This window comes from Centroberyx gerrardi, chromosome 5, assembly GCF_048128805.1.
Source record: "Centroberyx gerrardi isolate f3 chromosome 5, fCenGer3.hap1.cur.20231027, whole genome shotgun sequence".
Lineage (NCBI taxonomy): Eukaryota > Metazoa > Chordata > Actinopteri > Beryciformes > Berycidae > Centroberyx > Centroberyx gerrardi.
In genome coordinates, this window is record NC_136001.1 from 24122031 (window position 1) to 24143551 (window position 21521).

The 21521-nt window shown below is 42.3% G+C and overlaps 1 protein-coding gene across 1 annotated transcript in view; it reads right to left on the reverse strand.

Moving 5' to 3' along the window:
• The window catches only part of LOC139907962 (vitamin D3 receptor B), a 30643-nt gene extending 9351 nt beyond the window's left edge, over positions 1 to 21292 (reverse strand). The window contains exons 1-7 of the mRNA XM_071894502.2: positions 20860 to 21292; positions 20493 to 20569; positions 6542 to 6689; positions 5170 to 5300; positions 2856 to 3052; positions 1868 to 1967; positions 660 to 840 (exon numbers count right to left, since the gene is read on the reverse strand). Coding sequence (XP_071750603.1) covers positions 660 to 840; positions 1868 to 1967; positions 2856 to 3052; positions 5170 to 5300; positions 6542 to 6687 — 755 coding nt within the window. The 5' untranslated portion in view covers positions 6688 to 6689; positions 20493 to 20569; positions 20860 to 21292. The remainder of the gene's footprint in view (positions 1 to 659; positions 841 to 1867; positions 1968 to 2855; positions 3053 to 5169; positions 5301 to 6541; positions 6690 to 20492; positions 20570 to 20859) is intronic.
• Between the last annotated feature and the right edge of the window lie 229 nt (positions 21293 to 21521).

The window sequence follows — 21521 nt, forward strand, 5'->3', positions numbered from 1 at the left end:
TTCAGTGTGTGGACTTTATTTAGCTAGACAAAATACCCGGTAGATTTTCAATTCGTCAAACAATTCCTGCCATTTTATTCACCTATTACCAATATCTGGATGTATATATTTGACTATAGGCTTATGGAGCAGAATGGTTTTGTTGTATTGACAACATATGGTAAAAAAAATAGGACAATCCTAGAGGTGAAACAAAAATGCAACGGATCAAACAAAATAAATGGAAAGACAAAGAGTCCTCTGCAGTCCTACTCCCCATTATAAAGTGCCAAGTCAGTTAAGAGTTACAGTAGATTTTATTAAGTGTAATTATGTGTGAAAAGCAACAGTCAACTCAAAATGCAAACCACCCAAGAGTAAAAACTAAAGTAAACTGACACTGTTTAGACAGAAAACAGAACTGGCTACATATAAGCACTGTAGTTATTTGTGCTCACCTACTGTTTTTTTTTTTCTTGTTATGTCGACCATTGTCCAATGACAAATTTAGCAAGGCCCTCTTTTTTGCCAGCCAATAAGCCCGGGAGTCTTTAAATTTTCCAGACTAAAGTATTTTTTTCTGGTTTTCTGGCTAAACATAAGCTAATAACAGCTAAATGCAGAGTGACAGAGTCAAAACTCCTCTGTATATACACACACACACACATAAACACACACACCTGAACCCGGGGATCATCTTGGCAAAGCCAATGACCTTCTGAATGCTGTAGGAGACCAGGTCAGCCAGGTGGGGCAGCATGGAGAGACGGGAGCCATCCTCCTCACTGGAGTCTGGGCTGCTACCCTGCTCCTGGTACATCATCAGCAGGTTATTGAAGTTCATTTTGGTGTCTATTGACTCTGGAGGGAGCAAGACGAAGAGAGCAGAGCAGAGTAGAGCAGAGCAGAGCAGAGGAGAGGAGGCAAAGAGAGAGGGAAGAGTTCACACACATGACATGAAAACATCACACCACTCCCTTGTGAACACACTAGCCTCAGTGTGCTGAGAGATGGGGGAGAAATCATGGAGATAGAGGGGGGCTTGTTGAGGGAGATGGTCATCAGAAAATACATAAGCGTGAGGTCAGGAGAAGTGAGATGAGAGCTCAGATGACAGCCCTGACAACCTGTGAATCATGCAGAGCTAGCTGGGTTGTTAGGAGTGATCTGTCGAGTGCTCGCTGAAGGCCACGTGACCGTGTCCCTCGCTGTGTTCTGCCCGTTAGTGACGGATGCATTAATGAACTGATGTTTACTACTAGGAGTCAGGTGTCTGCGGGGGAGAAGGGGATTCACAGGATTTCCTCTGGATTCTCAGTAAAGCAACGTCATGGATTTACATGAGCAAACATGTACACAGTGTACTGCAAATATATCCATCTTAAGTCATTGTTAAGACAACAAGACATTGTTAAGTGAACAAGTACTGAGTCTTCAAAACTTATTTTACTTCAAACAAGTGAAAAAAATCTGGCGATCTGCCAATTTTCTAATGCAAATGAAGATGTTTCAAGAATTTTCTTGAATCAAGTGTAATTTTCTTGATACTAGTAATTTTCTTGATACTAGTAATTTTCTTGAATTGTTCTGCCTTGACTCAGCGTAAGGATATACAGTATGTTTCTAGACAATTCCTGTAACAAGGGAAACTGCATTGGAAACAGTTTAATTATATCACCATCAGCAAATCTTTTCACTTGTTTCAAGAAAGACTGATTTTGAGACTGAATAAGAGACTAAATGACTTAAATAGGGTCATTTTTGAGGTGCGGACACACTCGTGGGCTATAATTCATAGTGACACATCCACAATAGCCACAATGAGATAAACTGATATCAACTCCAGTAGGTCTTCATTTCAGCACCCTTTATAGTGTGTGTCTCTTACCTGGAGAGTGACTGAAGGAGTCGGATGAGGCGTCAGACAGAGAATGGAGAGAGGCAGCTCTGCTGGCGCTACGTGTCACTGGGCCCGCACGCACCGGAGGCTAGACAGAAAAAAAGGGCACACGCGTAAAAAAACACTGAATTCTTTAATATGGCCCATCACTATAGACACAAAATGCTTGCACTAAACACAGTAAGCAATTTGACGGAAATTACTAATGCTTCTGGCAATCTTGCAATATTTCACATTTATGCATAAAAAAAAATGCTTTGTCCAAGACAAACTTAATTTATGTCAACACGCAAAAGCCCTTGATCAATTGGTTTTCATTATTCAGATTCTGAATCAAAACAGTGTCCATTATAGTGGTGTGGAATGACCCCTGAAGAAATGGGGTCAAAGTAATGGACCTAAGTGTGGCCGTGGGGGGCGGGGCAAAGATGGAATTCTGTTACAAAGTGGACAGTGCCGCTGTAGGTCAGATGTCCGAAAGGACAGAGGTGTTTGAGGGTAAACAGCACTGAGTGTCACAGGATAAATGGCTCGAGGCGAGGGACTGGGTGTGAGGTTAGTATTTCAACCAATCGAAATACAACTGTTTAGCGGACAGCCTCTGGACTGAAGCTGAAGAAGCAGTGAGTTCTGAGGTGAGGAATCACAACAATGAAATGCTGTGTACGCTGGTTGATGGTGTCATTACAGAGTAAGGTTACCCTTTAGAGAGGTGAAATGTTAAGTGGGAATTGGTGTCACAGTGTTGACAAGGATCCCAGGCCTAAGTAATCATTCGAGAGTAATGTCATTATTATTTCATGGTACTATGGAACTGACAAACTGAAAAGCCTTTTTGTTAATACTGGTCTAAAAGAGACACTGTTGCATCAATTTCAAACAACCTCTCTCTATTCCATTTTAATGCTTGTGTAATGTGTGCATAGAGGAAATTAAGTTGATTTGATAATGAGTGTTATCGCATTGAGAGACGGACCCTGAAGCGGGAGAAGTCAGAGTAGGAGTCGTCGTAGGTTTTGTGGTGGGCCTCCACCAGCGTGGTGATGACCTGGCTCTGCTCATCAGTAAGACGGGGCCGCCGCGCCTCCCTCTGGGCTTCACGCTGCGCCTCCTCATCCTTCCGCCGCTGAATCAGGTCCTTCTTCCTCTGCACTTCCTCATCTGTCAGGATGACTGGGGGACAAGGATAGAGAGACCTTTTAGCAAGAGAAATGCATGACAGAGGGTGTTGTGAAACAAGGCACAAAGAGAGTATGGTAAAAGTGGGGCAACAAGTCATTGTAAATCTTACAACTCAGTTGTTTAAACCTAGGAAAGCCAGAATAACAGAATAGAGGTTAACATTGTTTGATGGTACACCTGAGTTTGCAAGCTTTTCACAGAGTATGTGTGCATGTGTTTTACATTGTGATAAAGGCTATGTCCATGCGGGGTGGAGGGGGGCTTGTTATTCTCGGGAGGAAGAGAATGGGAGGGGACGAGTCCATATGGAGACCCCTGCTGGCAGTGAACAACAGAACGCATTGTCTCTGTTCTGTTCCCTCCTTGTTGTTCTAGCCACTGAATTAGCTCACACACACACACAGAGAAAGAGAGAGACAGAGAGAGAGAGAGAGAGAGAGAGAGAGAGAGACAGAGAGAGAGACAGAGAGAGAGAGAGAGAGAGAGAGAGAGAGAGAGAGAGAGAGAGAGAGAGAGAGAGAGAGAGAGAGAGAGAAAGAGAAAGCTCTGTCCCAACAACATGCTGCTGTTTTTCCAACAGCAGCGGCAACATAAGTGCATTCCACTGGCTCCTGTTCACGTACAGTGTATCCGAGTGTCAGTGCCGTCACCCTCCTGGTATTCGCAGAAAAACTCTGGGAAAAATATTGAGGGGTAACAAGAGGCCTTCGCTTAAAAGAGGCCCCCGTGGACAATATCTGGATATCAGGAGAAAACAAGAAAGCTTTACTTGCTATTTACAGACCGTGAAAACAAACAAGACTCTGTGGAAAGCAAAGGCCTGGCCGGATTGTACATAACAGCAGGTGTTTAAACTTCAGATGGAGTATACTTACTGTACACACGGTGGGGAGGCTCCACTAGCTCAAATAGACCATGTAAACATTCTAATGGGGGCAAAGACCGAGAGATACTTGACCCCGGTCCAGATATTACATAATATTTACAAGAGGGACAGTGGGCCTCCAAAAATGCGAGCAGCAGTTGTGTACAACTTATTATCTATCAAGAAACAGAACCAAGGATTACAACCACAAGACATTGCCATTACTGCTACGTAAAATGTGAGAAAATAAATGGCTAGCCCAATTCCCCACTCCTGGCTAAGAATAAATAAATAAATAAATACACACAGATACTGTATATATGCATAGTTCCCACACCTATTTTACAATTAAATTCCAAAACTTTTCCATAACTTTATACCAAATTTTAGAGACTGTACTACTGTAGTGTAATGTATAAAGCAACCTTTACAAATACTATGACAGTAACATTTTTTTTTACTGTGGACTAGAGCTTGAAGAATGACATCTTCCTTTAAATGCAACCCGTAAATGTATTTAATACTGCATAAGTGCAAGAACTAAAAAATATTTAAAAAATGTGAACAAAAGTGCCTTCTGTAGTTTTTTCCCTACCTAAGAACAAATACCATGCCAAACACTGATCACGTTTTGATTTACATGTCAATGTTTTGAATTACATGAAAACATTTTGCATAAGGTAACATTGCCTGAAACTGTCTGCTTACTTCTAACATTAGTAATTTGTCTTGGTCACTTAATCCCCACAAAGGCTTGAACCCACTTGCTGGTTAGCTAGCAACAAGATGTTGACGTAGCCTTTGTGTGGCGAGAAAAGCGAGAGGTTGGAATTGGGTGACAAAGTCTCAGAGCAGCCATGCCACAGTCTGACCAGTTGCACTTTAGCCTACTCTCTTTGACTGTATTTTTCCAAATTACTTCTGTAATCTTTATTTTCATGTATACAAAAATGATGAACTTAGTATCATGATTTAAAATTTCATGACTTTTCCAAATGTTTAATGATATTTTACAACTTTCTAAAATATTTCCATGACAGGAAAACAAATTTTCAAATTCCATAACTTTTCCTAGCCAAACAGTTTTACAGTTTTATTGTTATATCCTGCACTGGGCACACAAGGGACAAAACTGGGACAGACCTGCAAAATTACCTACAACAGCCACTGTTTGGATGTATAATTGACAGTGTGTAGGTACTGCTGGGGACAGGAGGGCATACAGGTTATCTGCCACACTTACACTCTTTCATCATGCCGATGTCCACGCAGCGTTTGAGCCGGCATGCCTGGCAGTGGCGCCTGTTGTCCTTGGTGATGGTGCAACTGCCGTTGAAGGGGCAGGTGAAGCTGGCCTTACGCTTCATACTGCGCCTGCAGGGGTAACAACAAAAAAACAAAAAAACTGTATTCATTTTATCTTGATATATTTCATTTTATAAGCACATAAGTAGAACCTAACAGTGTGTTTAACAAGAAATGTTGATGGATGCAGAGAAAAGATGAGCTGGCCTTAGGTTCCATGCTGCACCTGCACCTGCAGAAAGGACGGGACAGGGGGAAAATAAGGGGGAAAATAAGGGGGAAGTGTGTGCGTGTGTGTATGTGTGTGTGTGTGTGTGCGTGTGTGGGAGGAGGGTGGCGGGTGTTGGGGGAAGGAGAGAATTTATTAAGGCTCTAGGTGTGACTGAACACAGACATGAATAAGTTGGCAACAGAGCACTGACAATAGAGCGGTTCGGTCTGTGCGTAGCATCTTGAGTTTAACAGGTGTAAGAATGTGGCACCTGTAGACGCTGTAGTGCACAAATATGTAATCACGGTAGAACTAGATAAACATTTCTGCCCTTCAACTCTGGAACTTAGTCAAAATGCACAAACATGGACGAGTGCCAAGGAGTTCAGGGTAAAAGATGAGTCCTGCCAAAAGGCGATGCAAAGCATAATAATTTACTCAGAGATGCACACATACATACGTACATCTATACACAGGCAACATGCACACACACACACACACACACGGTTGAGTGAGAGCAAAGTTCAAGCCAAGGCCAGCTGAGAGGTGAGGAAGGAGATTATTAAACATCCGTCTTTTTCATCCTCTCCCTTTAAACATCAACGCTGCCAAGAGGAACAGATGCAAGCAGACAGACACACAAAACACACACACACAATCACTGCGTTACTCTAGTTATGTCTTTAGCTGAAATGGCTGAGGCTTTAACTATTTCTATAGGCTCAAGATCATTTGTATTCTCTATGTGTTGCAGTACATTATGCCTGAATGTGAACATGAATGTTGCCAGTGGCTTTGTATGTGCTCTTATATAACTGTGGGCGGCAATTACATTTGGTGTGTGTGAGTGAGTGGGTGGGAGGTCATTATGTATGCTAGTTCAGGCCCATGTGTGTGTGCTAATGTACATGTGTTTGAGTATCTCAGTCGATGTTTATATTTTCAGCTTTTTGTGAATGTGATGCGTGCTATTGTGTTGGCTACACAGGGCCAGTGTGCAAGTGTGTGCATTTAGTACACACACGTATGTACTAGATGTGCCAACTCATGTCTGTATTACAGTATATTTGTGAGCTTGCACATCCATGCGTTTGTGTACCTGAAAAATCCCTTGCAGCCCTCGCAGGTCATGGCATTGAAGTGGAAGCCAGTGGCTTTGTCACCACACACGCCACAGATCCGCGGCGCGTTCCTGTCAAACTCATCAGGGGCCAGAGTGGAGGTACTCACAGCCGTGGACTCCATCACTAGACAGAGATAGAAGGGGGAAAAACAGGAGCAAGAGAGAGAAAAAAGACACGGATGAAACTGAGTCCTGGTTATACAAACTGTTCATTTAGTCTAGAACTTTGCTGCCAATCAGTACAAAAAAACACAAGCTTTAGGTTGCCAACTCAGAACATCTGAAGTCTATTTAAGAAAGGAATACTATAACCTTTTGAATTTTGATCTGCTTTGGTCTTGCACTTCATTAGACACTTGTCACATAGTGAGAAAAAACTCACCGATAACAGTAAATTTAAAATTTCAAAGTATCCTTTTAAGAACATGAACAGATGGTCTTCATTTCAACTTTGTTTTTATCTTACACAGGTTCCTCTGAAACCCCAATACAAAGTGAGATGTGGCAAATTTTGCATCATCTTTGTCCATTCCTTTGTCCATTTGTCCACTCCTCCAGCATGGATTCAAGTCCCCAATCTACCCTCTAGAGGTGGACTCAGTTCCAGTGTTTTTTGTCCTGAGGCTAGGAACTGGAGCCATATGAATCAAGTGGAAAAACCCTTGTTCCACTCCAAAATGGTGGATCTGGGTTACATTTGATTACATAGTGCACTGAGTATCTATTTCACTTAACAGCCTCGTGAGGGGGAGAAAAAAGGCATGTCACCGCAAGGCTAGCATCCTCATAAACAAACAATCACTGTCCTTTTCACAAAGCTCCTTTCTCATTCTTTTCTTTGCTTCCACTGCAGAGTGAAAGGGAAGCAAATGATGGGAGGAGATGGAGGGCAGAGAGAGGAGGGTGAGTAAACCGATAATAATCTCAACAAACTCACAAATCAACAGCCAATGAGGTAAGGGCCCAGCTGAATAATTTAAAATGTTTTGACAGACCACTTCATCATTCACTTCTAATCAAAGACTGCCAGTCTTGCCAAAAGTCTGATATTTCTGTATATGTGTTATTACTATTGTCTTCCTAGTTAGTACTATTGTCTGACACCGTCTACATATTTTATGAATATGCACTTTATGCCTTTAAACTGAATTTTGTTCTTGGTGATGTCTGTAAACAGGACATGTATTCGCTGTTAAAATAAAAGGTCAAATGAAGAAATGAAACAGTGGACCTAGTCATTGCCTTACTGCTGCAGGCATCCGGCCAGCATTAGCCCAAGTGTCAACGTCAACATCTAAGTGTATCGGTGCACAACATGCTTTTACAAGGAACATCTGATACAACTACTACTTTGTTTTGCACAGAGAAACGTTTTGTCTACCACATAACTGGAATCAGAGCAACAAATATTTGTGGGGGGAATGCAGCAGATGGTTTGAGCAGAAGTTTGATAAACAGACCAGAGAAACAAAAATGTTGATGGGAAAACACTTCAGATTGTTTGGCCACATCAATGAGCTCCTGAAGCAATCTGCTCTGGCCAATTGATTTAGAGTCACCTCAAGGCAGTGCTGTAACTTTGCACTTATACAGAAGGAAAGAATGACTGCCACAACAAAGATGTGGTGGTTTGAATCAACACCGAAGCATGAACCTCACAAATCCAACATTTTAATTGCACTCATTATGACATTAACTATGGCTGTCGCTCTGCACCGAGAGGCCTCTAAGTTTGTGTAATCCACCAGCTATGTTTTGTCATGGTGACCAACTTGTGACAGAATAGGCAAGGGTGTGTCCTGAGCTCTCGTTTTCCCAGATTGTCTGAGTGCACATATCTTGTGACTTTCAACCTCTGTTCATGCAAACCAAAGCTCACCTTTCTTTTTCTCACCAACCCCTTCACACATCCCTCACCTTTCTGTGAGTGCAGAGGTAAAGTACACAGGCTGAGTCAAAGGTCTATAGAGACACAACACACTAAATGGGACACATGGCGACCATTTTAGGGCAGGCCACTACTGAACAACCTTGAGTAACTATGGAATAAAAGCCCATAAATCAGTCATCAATGAGTTAAATTCTGAAAAAACACATTAACACATTAACTAAGCCCCATGGCTGCATGACAACGTTAAGATAGAGTTTATCTATCACATTAAGATAAGGCCAGCAGGCCATTAACTATGTCATTTGAATGGGCACAGGTTTAATATTTCAAGCAATCCATGTAACCTCCTACTAAAAAAAATTGTGTAAATTAGCCTGCTGGATTGTGAGGCTATTTGGAGATTGTATGAAAGCACCAATATAAAGCTGGACAGACTCCAAAACAGGACATTCCCGATGCAAACAGGATGACTGAATGGAAATACAGTTTTGTTCAGTCGGGGTTTACCAAGTTTCCTGTCTCCACCCCCAGGTTGCAGCTTCTTAGGGTCATGGTTCTTTAATAAAACAGATTTCATGGGAAAGCAGCTTCTGCTTAAGACAACAAACATCAGTTTCCAGTCAATCTCATGTACAGTGTTAAAAGGAGGCCTTGCGGACTCCTGCTGAGGTTTTGAGAGGTGATGCATTTTCAACATACAGAGAACCACCATGATCCAACAGTGAACTAGCAGTCTACAACTGGGTCAAAAATATGAAATATTTCAGGTAGGTGTAACATACTAGCTAGGCTACGTAATGCTAAATGCAGTCAACGTAATGTTACGCAATATTGACCAACAACATAACTGGAGTAGCCGGACAAACAGCATAAAATATCCGTCTTGCTGCATCTAGACTAACAAGTCCCAGTAGGCATTCACTCCCTTCACTGACTGTAAACAAATGGGGAAAATACCGTTTGCATTACTATGTCATCAACTGATCAGGAAAAGTCAATCCTCTGTGATTCCATTCAGCCCTGACAGGCCATTACACTAAATGCATAACAGTATAGAGAGGGCTCTAAATAATGCATCAGGTTATTAGACCAGATCTGTACTCATTCCAGTCCCTGGCACGCAATTCTAGGGAAGAGGTTGTGGGCTTTGGGCTGCCATTGCACTACTCTCTCTGGATTGATATGCAGACATTGTGTATAAGGCTTTCAGCAGCATCAATCAAATCTGTTGTTGCGGTAATAATGCAGAATATTATTCACACAGGCACTGCTCAATGTGTTAGATTGGCAGCATGAAGCCTGAGGATAAAACAGTAACAATACTGAGGTTTCTGATTAGCTTACAGGGTTGACTCCTGCTCCATGATGGTCAACCGAGAGGGGATCTCGATTACATCTGACTTTTAACGTAAGTTACTATGTATTATTGTAACATCTGATAAAAAGCAATCAACACTAGCCTGCTTGCAGCTTTTACCAGAACCTACACTATTCTTACCACTTAGAAAACAATGGGATGCATGTTGATTGCTGCAATGCAGCAGGAGGGACTTTACTCATTGCCACCAATTGCATTGTCGCTTTAACACCGTGGCTACAAATTTGACAATATATTTTGGACAATATGTACACCATGGACTGTAGCTCTGAATAAGATGTAGGCTATTCACTCCAAAAAAAGGAAAATATTATTTATATATTATATTAAGAAGAGCCAAATGGAAAGTATGCCATTTGACTGCACATTATGACACAATTAGTAAATCAAGGAATTGTAGCGCATCTCAGCTTGATACTCCCATCTCCTACTGTAAAAATGTAGGGGCCACATTTCTGTCTAGATCACCCACTGTCAATAGAAATAATCTCATTCATATTCCTTGTTTACCAACATGTCCAACTGCTACCCCTAATAGTTCTGTAACCTTTGGATTATTGAACACAAGGTCTCTATCAAATAAATCCTTCATCTGCCACGGTGACTTCACCTCCAGTTCAATAGACTTTTTCATGATTACTGAAATCTATCTGAGTGAGGGAGAGTCTGCCCCATTGATTGAAACCACTCCCCCAAGTTATTCATACTTTCACTGGCTAAGTAGTAGTTATCCACAGAACTAATTTTAAATGTTCACCTATTTCCTTTGATAATTTCTCCAGTTACAAGTCACTTAACTGCTTAATTAATGCTGAGACCATTCTGCTGTGTGTCCTAGTAGTATACGGACCTCCAAATTCAGTCAGAACTACTGGCCTTGATTATACCAAAATATGATAATATTTGAATTCTTGGGGATTTTAATATTCATGTCTGTGACCTGTCCAGTTGTCTTTCATCTGATTTTATTAATCTTATCAAGCCTTTTAACTTGTGTGTTAATATGTTAGGAGAACCTAGTAGCATATTCTCATACTACTTGACCTAGTACTGGCTTTTCGATTTACATGAACTAATGCTGGACTGGAGAAATACATATATCTGACAAAAAGGCTATTGTTTTTAATGTCCTGTTGCCTTAACCCTGTCCCAACCTCTGTGCTCCTGTCCGCTCCCGCATCTTTAAATATTACTACCAGCAAATTCTCACGGGTGTTTTTGACAACTTCCAACACTACTCCAAAGCCTCTGCTCAACATTGAGGAGCTTGTTGATCAATTTAATATTGCCTGCTCACGTATTCTTGACGCTCTTGAAGAACAAAAAATTTTGAAAAATACCCCAGCCCTGCTAAATGATAACGCTCGGGCTGTCAAGAGAGAATGTAGAAAAGCCGAATGTAAATGGAAGGCTGATAAACTGCAAGTGTCCAACAATATTACAAAGGACTTAATATCAGTCCTTAAATATCGATAGAACCACCATAACTCGAGGGTGCTCTTTAATATTACTGATTCCGTTGTTAGCCACTCTTCTAATCACTGCATTGAAGCCTCTTCTGAAAAGTGTGAAGATTTTTAAATATTCTTTACCAAAAAAGTAGAGGATGTAAGATTGCAAATCTCACCCTCAAATAGGGACCTGTCTGTTACTGCAGTGTTTCTGCTGCTGCAACCACTGCTCCTATGGGATTTCACAATTTGATGAAATGTCAAATCGTACAAGCAGAGTTGTTTTCAGCCACATCTATTCCACGTGTAAATGAGGCTGCATGCCGTCCGTGGTGGTGAACATACACGCATCTATTATGGGTGCGGAACTGAAGCACCTGAATGGCACGCCGTCTTTTACTGAGTGGAGGGTCAAACTAGAGGAACACAGAGAGTCTGCAAAGAATGAGCTGAAGTTGCAAGGAAAGTGACAGCAAAAGGTAGTTTGTAGCTAGATAAACATTCAGAAAGTTTCCTCTAGTGGACTGAATAGCAATAATTGTGTGCTAAAGTAGAAATTGCCATCAACTGTCATTTGATTTCTTTAGTTGCAAACTTTGCTAGTGAGACTTTTTCCATTTACCTAATCTTTATCCATGTAAGAACAAATACTTGTTTATAATATTACTTTTATGTTAGGCTAAAGGTCTTGAATAGCAATAAGTGTGTGCTTAATCATGTCATCAACTGTCATTTTATTTCTTTAAATTGCAGGATGGGCTCAATCCTTTTCTGTATTTACATGCTTCCACTTGGACAGATTATCGGCAAACATAACACATTTTCCCTGTTCAGTCAGGAACACTCTAGTCACAAGATTAAACCATTTATAGCAACAAATAGTTATGTTTGGCGTTTATGGCTCTGCACTAAGCTGCTCCCTGCTTACCCAGCAAGCATGCTGAAGGTATAGCAGGGGCACAATGCAAATCCCCTCCACGGGTGACACAGAGTAGAGCCAGAACAGAAACACTGTGCTGTGTTGTCACTTTAAGAGCCAACATAGGCTCAACTGGATAAAGTATAGCAAGTGGAGGCTAGGAAGGTGGAGGTAAAGCTTTACCAAGCAGCGGATGGGGTGCAGCAGTTGGTGTAGCAAAAATCAGTGTAGGAGGACATTTATTATTCATAAGTATTTGTTATGAGAATGGATTGTGATTGGTGTGCGAAGCGATCAGCTGATACATGACTAGCAATGCATGACTTCCATGTCCTGCACGATGCTCCATTTATGCTGACAACACACAGTTATATCTGCCTGTAAAATCTAACGACTCCAACAGTGTGGCAACTCTGCCTCTAAGATAGTAAGTGCTAGATATCACAGAAGTTTCTACACCTTAATGGAACCAAATTAGAAATAGTCCTTTCTGGTCCACCTAACTCCATTAAATCGATGTCTGCCAATGCAAAGCCAGCAGGTAGAAATGGGTGTTATTTTTTATTGTAATTTGAGCCTTCACGAGCAGGTTAAGAGAGTTGTGCAATGTTGTTTCTTTCAATTGAAGAATATCTCTAAAAATAAACAGTTGTATCCTTTAGTGATCTAGAGAAAGTCATCCCTGCTTTTATCTCTTCTTGCTTAGACTACTATAACTCTCTGTATTCCTGCTTCAGTCAAGTGTCCAAATTGTACAAATGCAGCAGCTAGGATTCGGACCAGAACAAAAAGAAAATACCATATCACACTGATTTTAACATCTTTTCGATTTTTTGGTTACCTGGTGATTTTAAGATTTTACTGATTACATTTGAGGCATGCATGGGTCTGGCAGCAGGCTATATCACAGACCTTTTAACCCCATATAGCCAGATCATAGCCTGAGGTCCTCGGGCAGATTCCTACTGGCTGTTCAAAAATGTAGATCAGAAACAAGAGGTGATCAGGCGTTCGCCATCAGGGCTCCTAGACTCTGGAAAGACCTGCCAGAGGAAGGCTGGCTGTATCATCTTTTAAAATCTTTTTTTTAAAACTAAAATCACTTCTTTTATAGACTTGCTTTTATGTAATGACTCTTAATTCATTGTGTTTGTCCTCCCTTTTATGGCTCTTGCTTTGCTCTTATATTTCTTGTTTTTATTGCTTTTGCTGTTAATTTTATGTGTTTTCATCCTTAGTAGAGCGCTATGTAGCTGTTTTGAAAAGTGCTTATTATGAAGCATCCACTTCAAAATTTTTCCACTCCTATTAAACCAAAAGATTTTAGGTCAAGGTAGAAACAAACAAACAAACAGAATAATTAAGTCCAAGCTTTGCATTAAGTCCAAGGCAATGGGTTGTCGGAGGAGGTGATGTGTGTCGTGACTGCACTCTCGGATGTTAAATGAGCATGAACGGGAACTGACACACTAACCGTTGCTGTGGATCGTGGCTTATATCTAGGCCAAGAAGCTATAAGGAAAAAAAGGGCAGAGGACAAAACATGGACTATCATATGAAGTGAGTCAGTGACACTGCATGTTGCACATTTTCCATTTGAAGTGGAGAGCTGCAGAGGGTAATAAAGGTAGCTGATATCCACCACATGTGACCAGTATGAGCAGGAGGAAGCTTAATGGACACCAACTGAAGACGACAAACCTCTTAAACGTGAACAGTTTCTCCTACCAAATCTATAAAGCAGCTACATTGGTTCATGTAAAATGCTTTCGATCTCTTTCATTGCCTTGCCAACATCTATTAAATCTGCCCTCTTTTTCAAAGCAGTGGTAACAGTGTACATCCGTGATTTCATAGCTTTGTGCTTAGCTTAACCAGAGTCCAAGTTTAGCATTATACTGTACCTTTGAGCACCAAAAATGGATCAAGCTCTATGCACATTTTATGCAGCACATTTATAACAAAATAAATAAAAACTGTGCAGTAACAAAAACACCAATTTTGAAATTGGTATGCAAGTTAAGAAGCATTTAAAAGCTTCTTACCACCATGCTAGTGAGTAAGTCACGTGGCGAGCATGTTTTCAGGCTGCTAATGTTTCAATTACACATCACTACACAGATAATTCAGTTGAGCCCTCCACTACTGCCCTCTGAATGGCCTCTCGCCGTTAGCAGCCAGAGAGGAAGCGCCAGCCCATGGGAGACAGCAGCGAGAGTAGTGTAGGAGGAGAGAGAGGGATGCACGCCAGAAGCAGGCCAGGGAGGGGTGGGGTAGGGGGGCCACTGGAGAGATGGAGAAAAACAGATAGAGATATATAGATAGACAGAGCAAGTGAGGGAGGGAGTGGTGACCCTTTGTCACAGTGACATATTGTGCCACAAAGCCCCAGTGTGTCCCGCTGGCTGCTGCGGATACGAGAGATGGAGGGGGAACCAGCATGAGGAGCGGGCGCACAGGACCAACAGCCGAGGCCCCGAGAGGAGCCATCAACACAAACAGCCCGTTTTTGTTATTTAAACGACTCTGGCTAAAAATACACAGCCATGAGCCAGTTCAATTACGGGCTAAATAAAGAAACGACTCATCTCTGACAGTTGCTGATCTTGAGATGTATCAGGGGAAATAGCAACCTGGTATTTATGTTGGAATCAAAAATGAAAAGACACCTAAAGTACTATTCATTTCTGTTGGTCCTGCTTTATCTTTAAAAAGCAAGAAAGCAAATAGCTAGTGTTGGGTGATGTGCATCGTTTCTCTCTCTCTCTGTGTGTGTGTGTGAGTGTGTGTGTGTGTGTATGTGTTATGCAACATTGGTGTGATGCATGTGACAGGAGTGTGTGTCTTGATGTATGTGATTTCGATGGTGTACGATGCAGGCCACTTTTTTTTTTCCACAGCCTGGCCAATCCGGTCATTGTCTGAGCAGGAAACTCATTGGTTCAGGGCAGGGGATGGGGTGGAGGTCGGGGGCACAAAGGCTGTAGTGCCACGTGACAACAGCCACACCCCTTGCTCACTCCATGAGTCATCAGGCCAAAGGTTAAGAAAGTCATTCAATTTCGGATACAGGGGTCTGATTGGCTGACCTAAAGGGGAAGTGGGTCAAAATCCATCAACGTAATGACACTGATGGCACTTCTGTATAGATGAAACATGTATGACAGAAAAATGTATCACCTTAGGGAACGCTGCAACTGTTTTCTAGTGGCTGCACATTTCGCTGTGGGAGTAAATGTTCCTTGCGTGTGAAATGGCGGCCGCCAAGTGAGTAATCAGAAGCCATAAAGAGAAGGAACAGAACAGATTGGAGGACTGGAGATCGGCAATCTGAGTGATACAGCGGACGTGGTCTAGGATGAGCAAGAGATGAGGCCTGCTATAATTATGTGCTGCACCACAAAACTGACTCTAGCTTGTCATTTTAAGTGGGTGGTGAAAGCTGCAAAATAAAGACATTATCCTGATTTTTTTTGCTGTATTTGGAGGAGAGACTAGGGAGTTTCCCTTTTTACCCTTCAGGGCCAACTAACTAGCAGACGGAGAACAAGTGCTACTTAGCATGCAATGGTTCTGTGACTCATCCTTTCCTGCACTGATTTATTCATTCAAATGGCTGAAATGACATGCATGTGTCTCATAATCCAGCGCTTGACAGTAGAACTAGTCCCAGGTCAGATTTAAAGACACAGCACCTTCTGGTGAAGCCGCATCACTTAAACAGGTGATAGTTTCTCAATTTGTCTTAGGACAACCAGTCCAGTGTTGGTCTGGCTTTCTCAACATAATTGAGAAATCACTTAACTTGTCATATTGCAGAATACCCTTAATTCTGTAGCCTGAGAATTACTACTGTAGTTTACATTACAGTATGTAAAAACTTGCATGATTAATTATTTAGCAACACCTGGTAGGAATTTAACTCTGGTGGAGTTAAAGGAATATCCCACCATAGATGCGTCATGTCCTCTTCATATCTCATAAGTGGTGTCACATTAATCTGTGTAAATTGTCTGCACCATCTGCACCTCCAAGTCCCAAATGAATACCTCTAATTTGCACCTTCTAATTAGTTGACATTAGATGCCAATCAATGCGAATTAAGTCGACACCACAGATGGTGTGAATCTGTGGAACAGGGAGTAGAGAGTTGTGCAATGACCAATATTAGCACTTCATGTTGATGATGTTACACGATCTAGGAGTGTAGGCTATTCCTCAGAATACAGTAATCCATGAATCTGTGTGTTCCTGTTGCCGTTATCTGCAGCGAGCTTGAATTGTTGTGAGAGCTTCTTACAGGGATGAGTGCCAAGGCGGACCATGGCAACATTCCAATACCACTCATACGGGGGCTCCTTTCCTCCTCTTCTACTTGCCTTTTCATTTCCAACTGCACCGATGTCTAAGTATGTGATTACCAAACGGCAAAGTGGCCATTGGTTTTCCTTGTCAGGTACCCTGTTACAGGGAAAGACATAAACGGGACACGGGCTGTGCAAAAGGTTTGGAACATAGCCCAGATGTTAGATCGACTTTCATGAATGTCAATATCAAGTGAGTATAAAACACACCCACCATCCAACAAACCTGATTAAGTGGTGCCATTAGAACCTGGGCATTTAAGTAAAGGGTGATTATGGATGGCACAAGAGATAAAGAAGTGGGTAAAGAGGAGGACCCAGACAGCATTTCAGGGAGGGATCATTTTAACTGCACGCAGACACGCAGGAGAGAGAGGGGAAAGCGGGGAAAAAAAACCTCTGGCATCACGTCCCAAGAATGTCAGCAATGAGCTTACAGACCACATCCCAACACACAAGAGTCAGAGTCGGAATCACATCCAGACCTATAACAGCACTGGAAAAAAGAGAGGGATCGCTATGGAACGCCTGAGTGAGAGAGAGGGCCCTCTCTGACGGTCCAATGAGCATCCATCTCCTACATCACATGACGCAATCCCACAAATGGCTCGGAAATCATTCCATGCTGCCAAAATTTTCTCTTAAAGGGGGAAAAAAAAAGAGGGCGAGAGTGAGAGAAAGATAAAAAAAAAAGGGAGAGAGCTAGAGAGCGAGAGAGAAAGAGTTGGAGAGAGAGGGGAGAAAACACAAGGCGATGTGTTTTACTGCATACCTCTGGTTGGGTCACTACGAGTACAGAAGAGACATAAAACAAATCAGACCTGGAATGACCCGGGCTGTGGAGAGAACTGGGCTACAATGGAAATACACTGGGTTTGCGATTCACACATAGAAGCACATCAAGGCCCACAAAGCAAGGAGAAAAGGGGGTGAGGGAGGGAGGGAGAATTAAGCAATGTTTACGGGGAGGGGGTGGTGGGGGTTATGACAGAATAAGTTCGACTAATTCCAACCTCCCTAACATTCAGCGATTCCCTCATAGAAAAACAATACATGGAGAGAATGGAAAGAGAAAAGAGAACAATGGACAAAAAGAAAGAATCTGGACCTCACAACAACAAAGCAGACAAACTGAGTCTGTAATGCAACTAAATTACTGGCTGAGCAGACTAGTCCAGTCCTGTCCCTTCGCTTCCCTCTCTCGTTCTCCCTCCCTCACTCCAAGGGTCTATCTCATGCTCTTTCCTACGATCACAGGGAGCATGTTACAGCAGCAGTAATAGCACATGACAAGGTGACCTGTGCCCCACACAGGATGGGCTAAACTGGGGTGGAAAGAGGGGGGTGGAGTGGGGGGGGGGGGGGGCATGTCCCGTGTCCAACCCTATGGTCGCTCCACCACTCCCTCCCCTGCCCAGGCCCCACTGCTGGCCTGCAAGGGGAGAGAGAGGCAGCGACGGCAGCCTGCCCCCTTACGCTGGGCCCCTTGCTGGACTCTGGAGAGGGGAAAGAGACGAGGCAGGGAGAGGCCCGCTCAAACACACACCAAAGTCCCGTTTATGTCTATGCAGAATTTGACAGAGAATGAGTATTCTCGTGCACACGCAGTCATACGCACAGAAAACCGACTGGACAGGACCGGACAGACAACAGACATTTGGGTGCGGTGGGTGCAAATGCACTTAGCTGAAGTCAGAGTTACATAATTTCCACAGAAAACGCTGTGTCTCTTTGGAAATACCTCTAACGAAGGATGTAAATTATCAGAAAATGACTGACATATGCATTCCTAAAAAAATCTTAACATTTGCATGTTGAAAAGAATATACAATCATACTGAAATTTCATATAGGCTATAATCCGCTCATACACCTATAACATTATGTTCAAATTAAGTTCAAAAGTAACTGCCATCAACTACCCTACACATCATATTGTGGCTCATATTTTGTTCTCCAAGGAGAACTCATTCTGGATGACTTCCTCTCCATACATATACAACAAATTTTACCTGTGATGTGCTTGGCCATGGGACCATCAACCACAGGATGTAAATGTGGACCTAAAGATATTAGGGGGAACTTAACACTTCGTCCACCTCAAAAGAAACTGCGCACATGTGCCAAATAGCATGCACACACGGAAGTACATACAAGTGGGTCTGTGGCTAATACAGTTAAGTACAGCGGCCTCTTTCTTTCTATAGGGTTACATGTGAGAGGAAGCGACCAATTACTGTAGTCACGAAAGGGGGGATGGGGAGGGGTGCCTGACTGTATAGGAGACCTAATGGACTGTACCATCACCACTGCACAGCTCCATAAACAACCTGCCATTGTTTCAGTCAATAAAGAAAGAAAGCAGGCCCATATTGTGTCCTACATTGAAGGTGTATGCTCATTCCTACTGTTGAGCTCATTGGATATTAGCGAGAAAAATATTAGAGTCGAGAAAGCTGAGGCATATAGAGTCCTCATTTGGGCAAGGCTTCTGGTTCTGGCCTAACTGATGTTATGCTCTGTTGTAGGCTTCCACATCATTTAAGTTTAGAACATACGTGGCTGCTGATTTCAAGTCAGCTAAGCTGTTGGAGGAAGAAAGTAAAATGGGAAGGGAAGCCCCATTCATTTTTTTTCCCCTCAGAGCAGCTGGTCCAAAAACAACATCTTAGCTCCTATGTTCAAGTCCCAGATCGTCTAACTCTGCTGTTTCCTACCTGATGGCAATGGATAGGTGTGAGAAATATAGCACTAAGCTCAGTGGAAAGCTAGCCAGGGCCATATCCATTACTTAGCTGGTTAGCTGTTCTTGGTCCCTTCAGATTTACTTTAAGTGATGAGCAACAAAGAGGAAGGGACTGGAGGCTGTTTGAATTTGAAGAGAGACACTCTTATTTGTTGATGATACCACTATCATCCAAATGCTCAGTTCTCTCTGACCAGTAAAGTCAGTCCTTCAGGTGTAAGAAAAAAACAAAGAAAAAAAAAAAGACAACATGGAAAACGGCTGCCATAAAACTTTGGTGAGGAAACTGTGTGTGTTTGTGTGTGTGAAAGTGATTTGGAACCCTTTCCTGGTTCAGATAATCGTATTACATGGTCTTGAACAGGCAAACCGTAACTGTACATTACATGGCAAGAGAGCTGAAATCTGCACTGAGCAGTTGGCTTCTGCTTTGTTGACTGCAAGAGATCACTATATTTTCTACTTATCAGTATTTTATCATGACTTATAAACACATTAAAAAGGTATGAGGTTATATAGCACTATGTTATTAAAGGTGATCAAACAGGTAATAGCCTTAATATAACAGAGGGGAAATTTGCAATCTGTGACTGGACTGTATTGTGGCCTCATTAGGATGAAAAACAATATCCTAATTAGCCTCAATAAAGATCACCAATTCCTATTCTACTCTGCTAATTTAATTAAAAATTGCCAATAAGTTGGGCCTCAGTACTTCTGGCAGAGACACTGGTTTAGGTCATAGTTCAGTAGCAGGTTTGTTTAACTTTACTAAAATTTTATATAAAAATCACTGACCAAATCAGAAACGTTAAATGTTATCACTTGAACATATTGATGCTATAATCCTACTTCATCATACTGAGAATAGCCCCTCTTACCTCCCCCAGTTTCCTTTTCACATTTTCCTTGTAACAATAAAATCGTTATGTTATCATGAGAAATCTCGACTGAATTCCATTGATCCCAACAATATTGCTGCTAAATCACAAGACAGCAATATGCCTAGATATTTATCAATATAGAAAGCTAAAATTAAGAGCCAGACATGCTAGGCTTTATTTATATAGTAATGAACAATATCACAATTACATTTCTTCTGAAAGACAGCAGAAGAGCAATATAACCGAGGACATCTCGTTAGGTATGAATTAAGTGCAACAGAAAAAAATGGCTCACCTGAGGTTTTTGCATGCCCTTGTACAATAGGTAAGACTTGAAACCTTTCTTCACCAGTTTACCCCAAGTTGTTAATCCTGTTCAATACAAAAGCAAAATGGCATGTCGCAAGTCACTCAGTGGGCCTTTAGCCTAGTACCTGACCTGCAATTGCTCTGTTTATATAACTTTGAACTATTTTCATCAGCAAAGCACACACTTCGTGAAAATTATTAAGTATAACAGTTATGTAAAAACAACTAAACACGGTGATATAACGTCAGACTTAACTGTACTAACAGGTTTTTGTTGTTTGTCTGTTTTGAGCATAAGGAATAATAAGACAGACTCGACTTTCGCATTCCTCCTGTGCATGCGAGTTTCGTACCTCAGCTCAACTTTTCCCCATCAAGACCGACTTGCTCTTAATCCCTTGGTCGCCGTTGTCGTCGTCGTCAGGCTCTTACAAAGTATTCCCCCTCCATATTGAGTTGCAGATAGCTTAAGATAAGGGGAGAGAGAGGACTGCGTTGTACAAAACTCCGAAATGTGGAGGGACTTGAGACAAAACGTCAAACTCGTACGCCCTTCCAAACGTTGGCTCGCAGCGCTGGTAGCTAGCGTGGCTAGCTGGCTGGTTAACCCTAAAACGCGGTATCAAATTCAGCCACCTTATTAACCGTTTTCGGGCCACGGGCGACGGGAATCCAACAGAAAACAACGGTTAAAACGCAACGGGATATCACTACCGGACAAACGCAAGCACGAACGAAAAGAAAATTAATACATCTACGATAGTCCGACGAGAAATATCCCTCGTTCTTCAGAACCTAAATAGATGGCCATTACTTTTTGTTATGCCCCGCCCCCCCCAGGACCGCTACGGGAAAAGAGGGATTTTCCCCCCAGCCCCTCCAATAGCCAATCAAAGGTGGGCTCGGCGTGTCTCCCGTGTTGTGGTTGGTGACATTTCAGCCCAGGCTGGCTCTGCTTGGTCAGGTCTAGTGCTCGTAACATGTGGAGCCGCTCCCCCCTCCCCCCTTCTCCCCC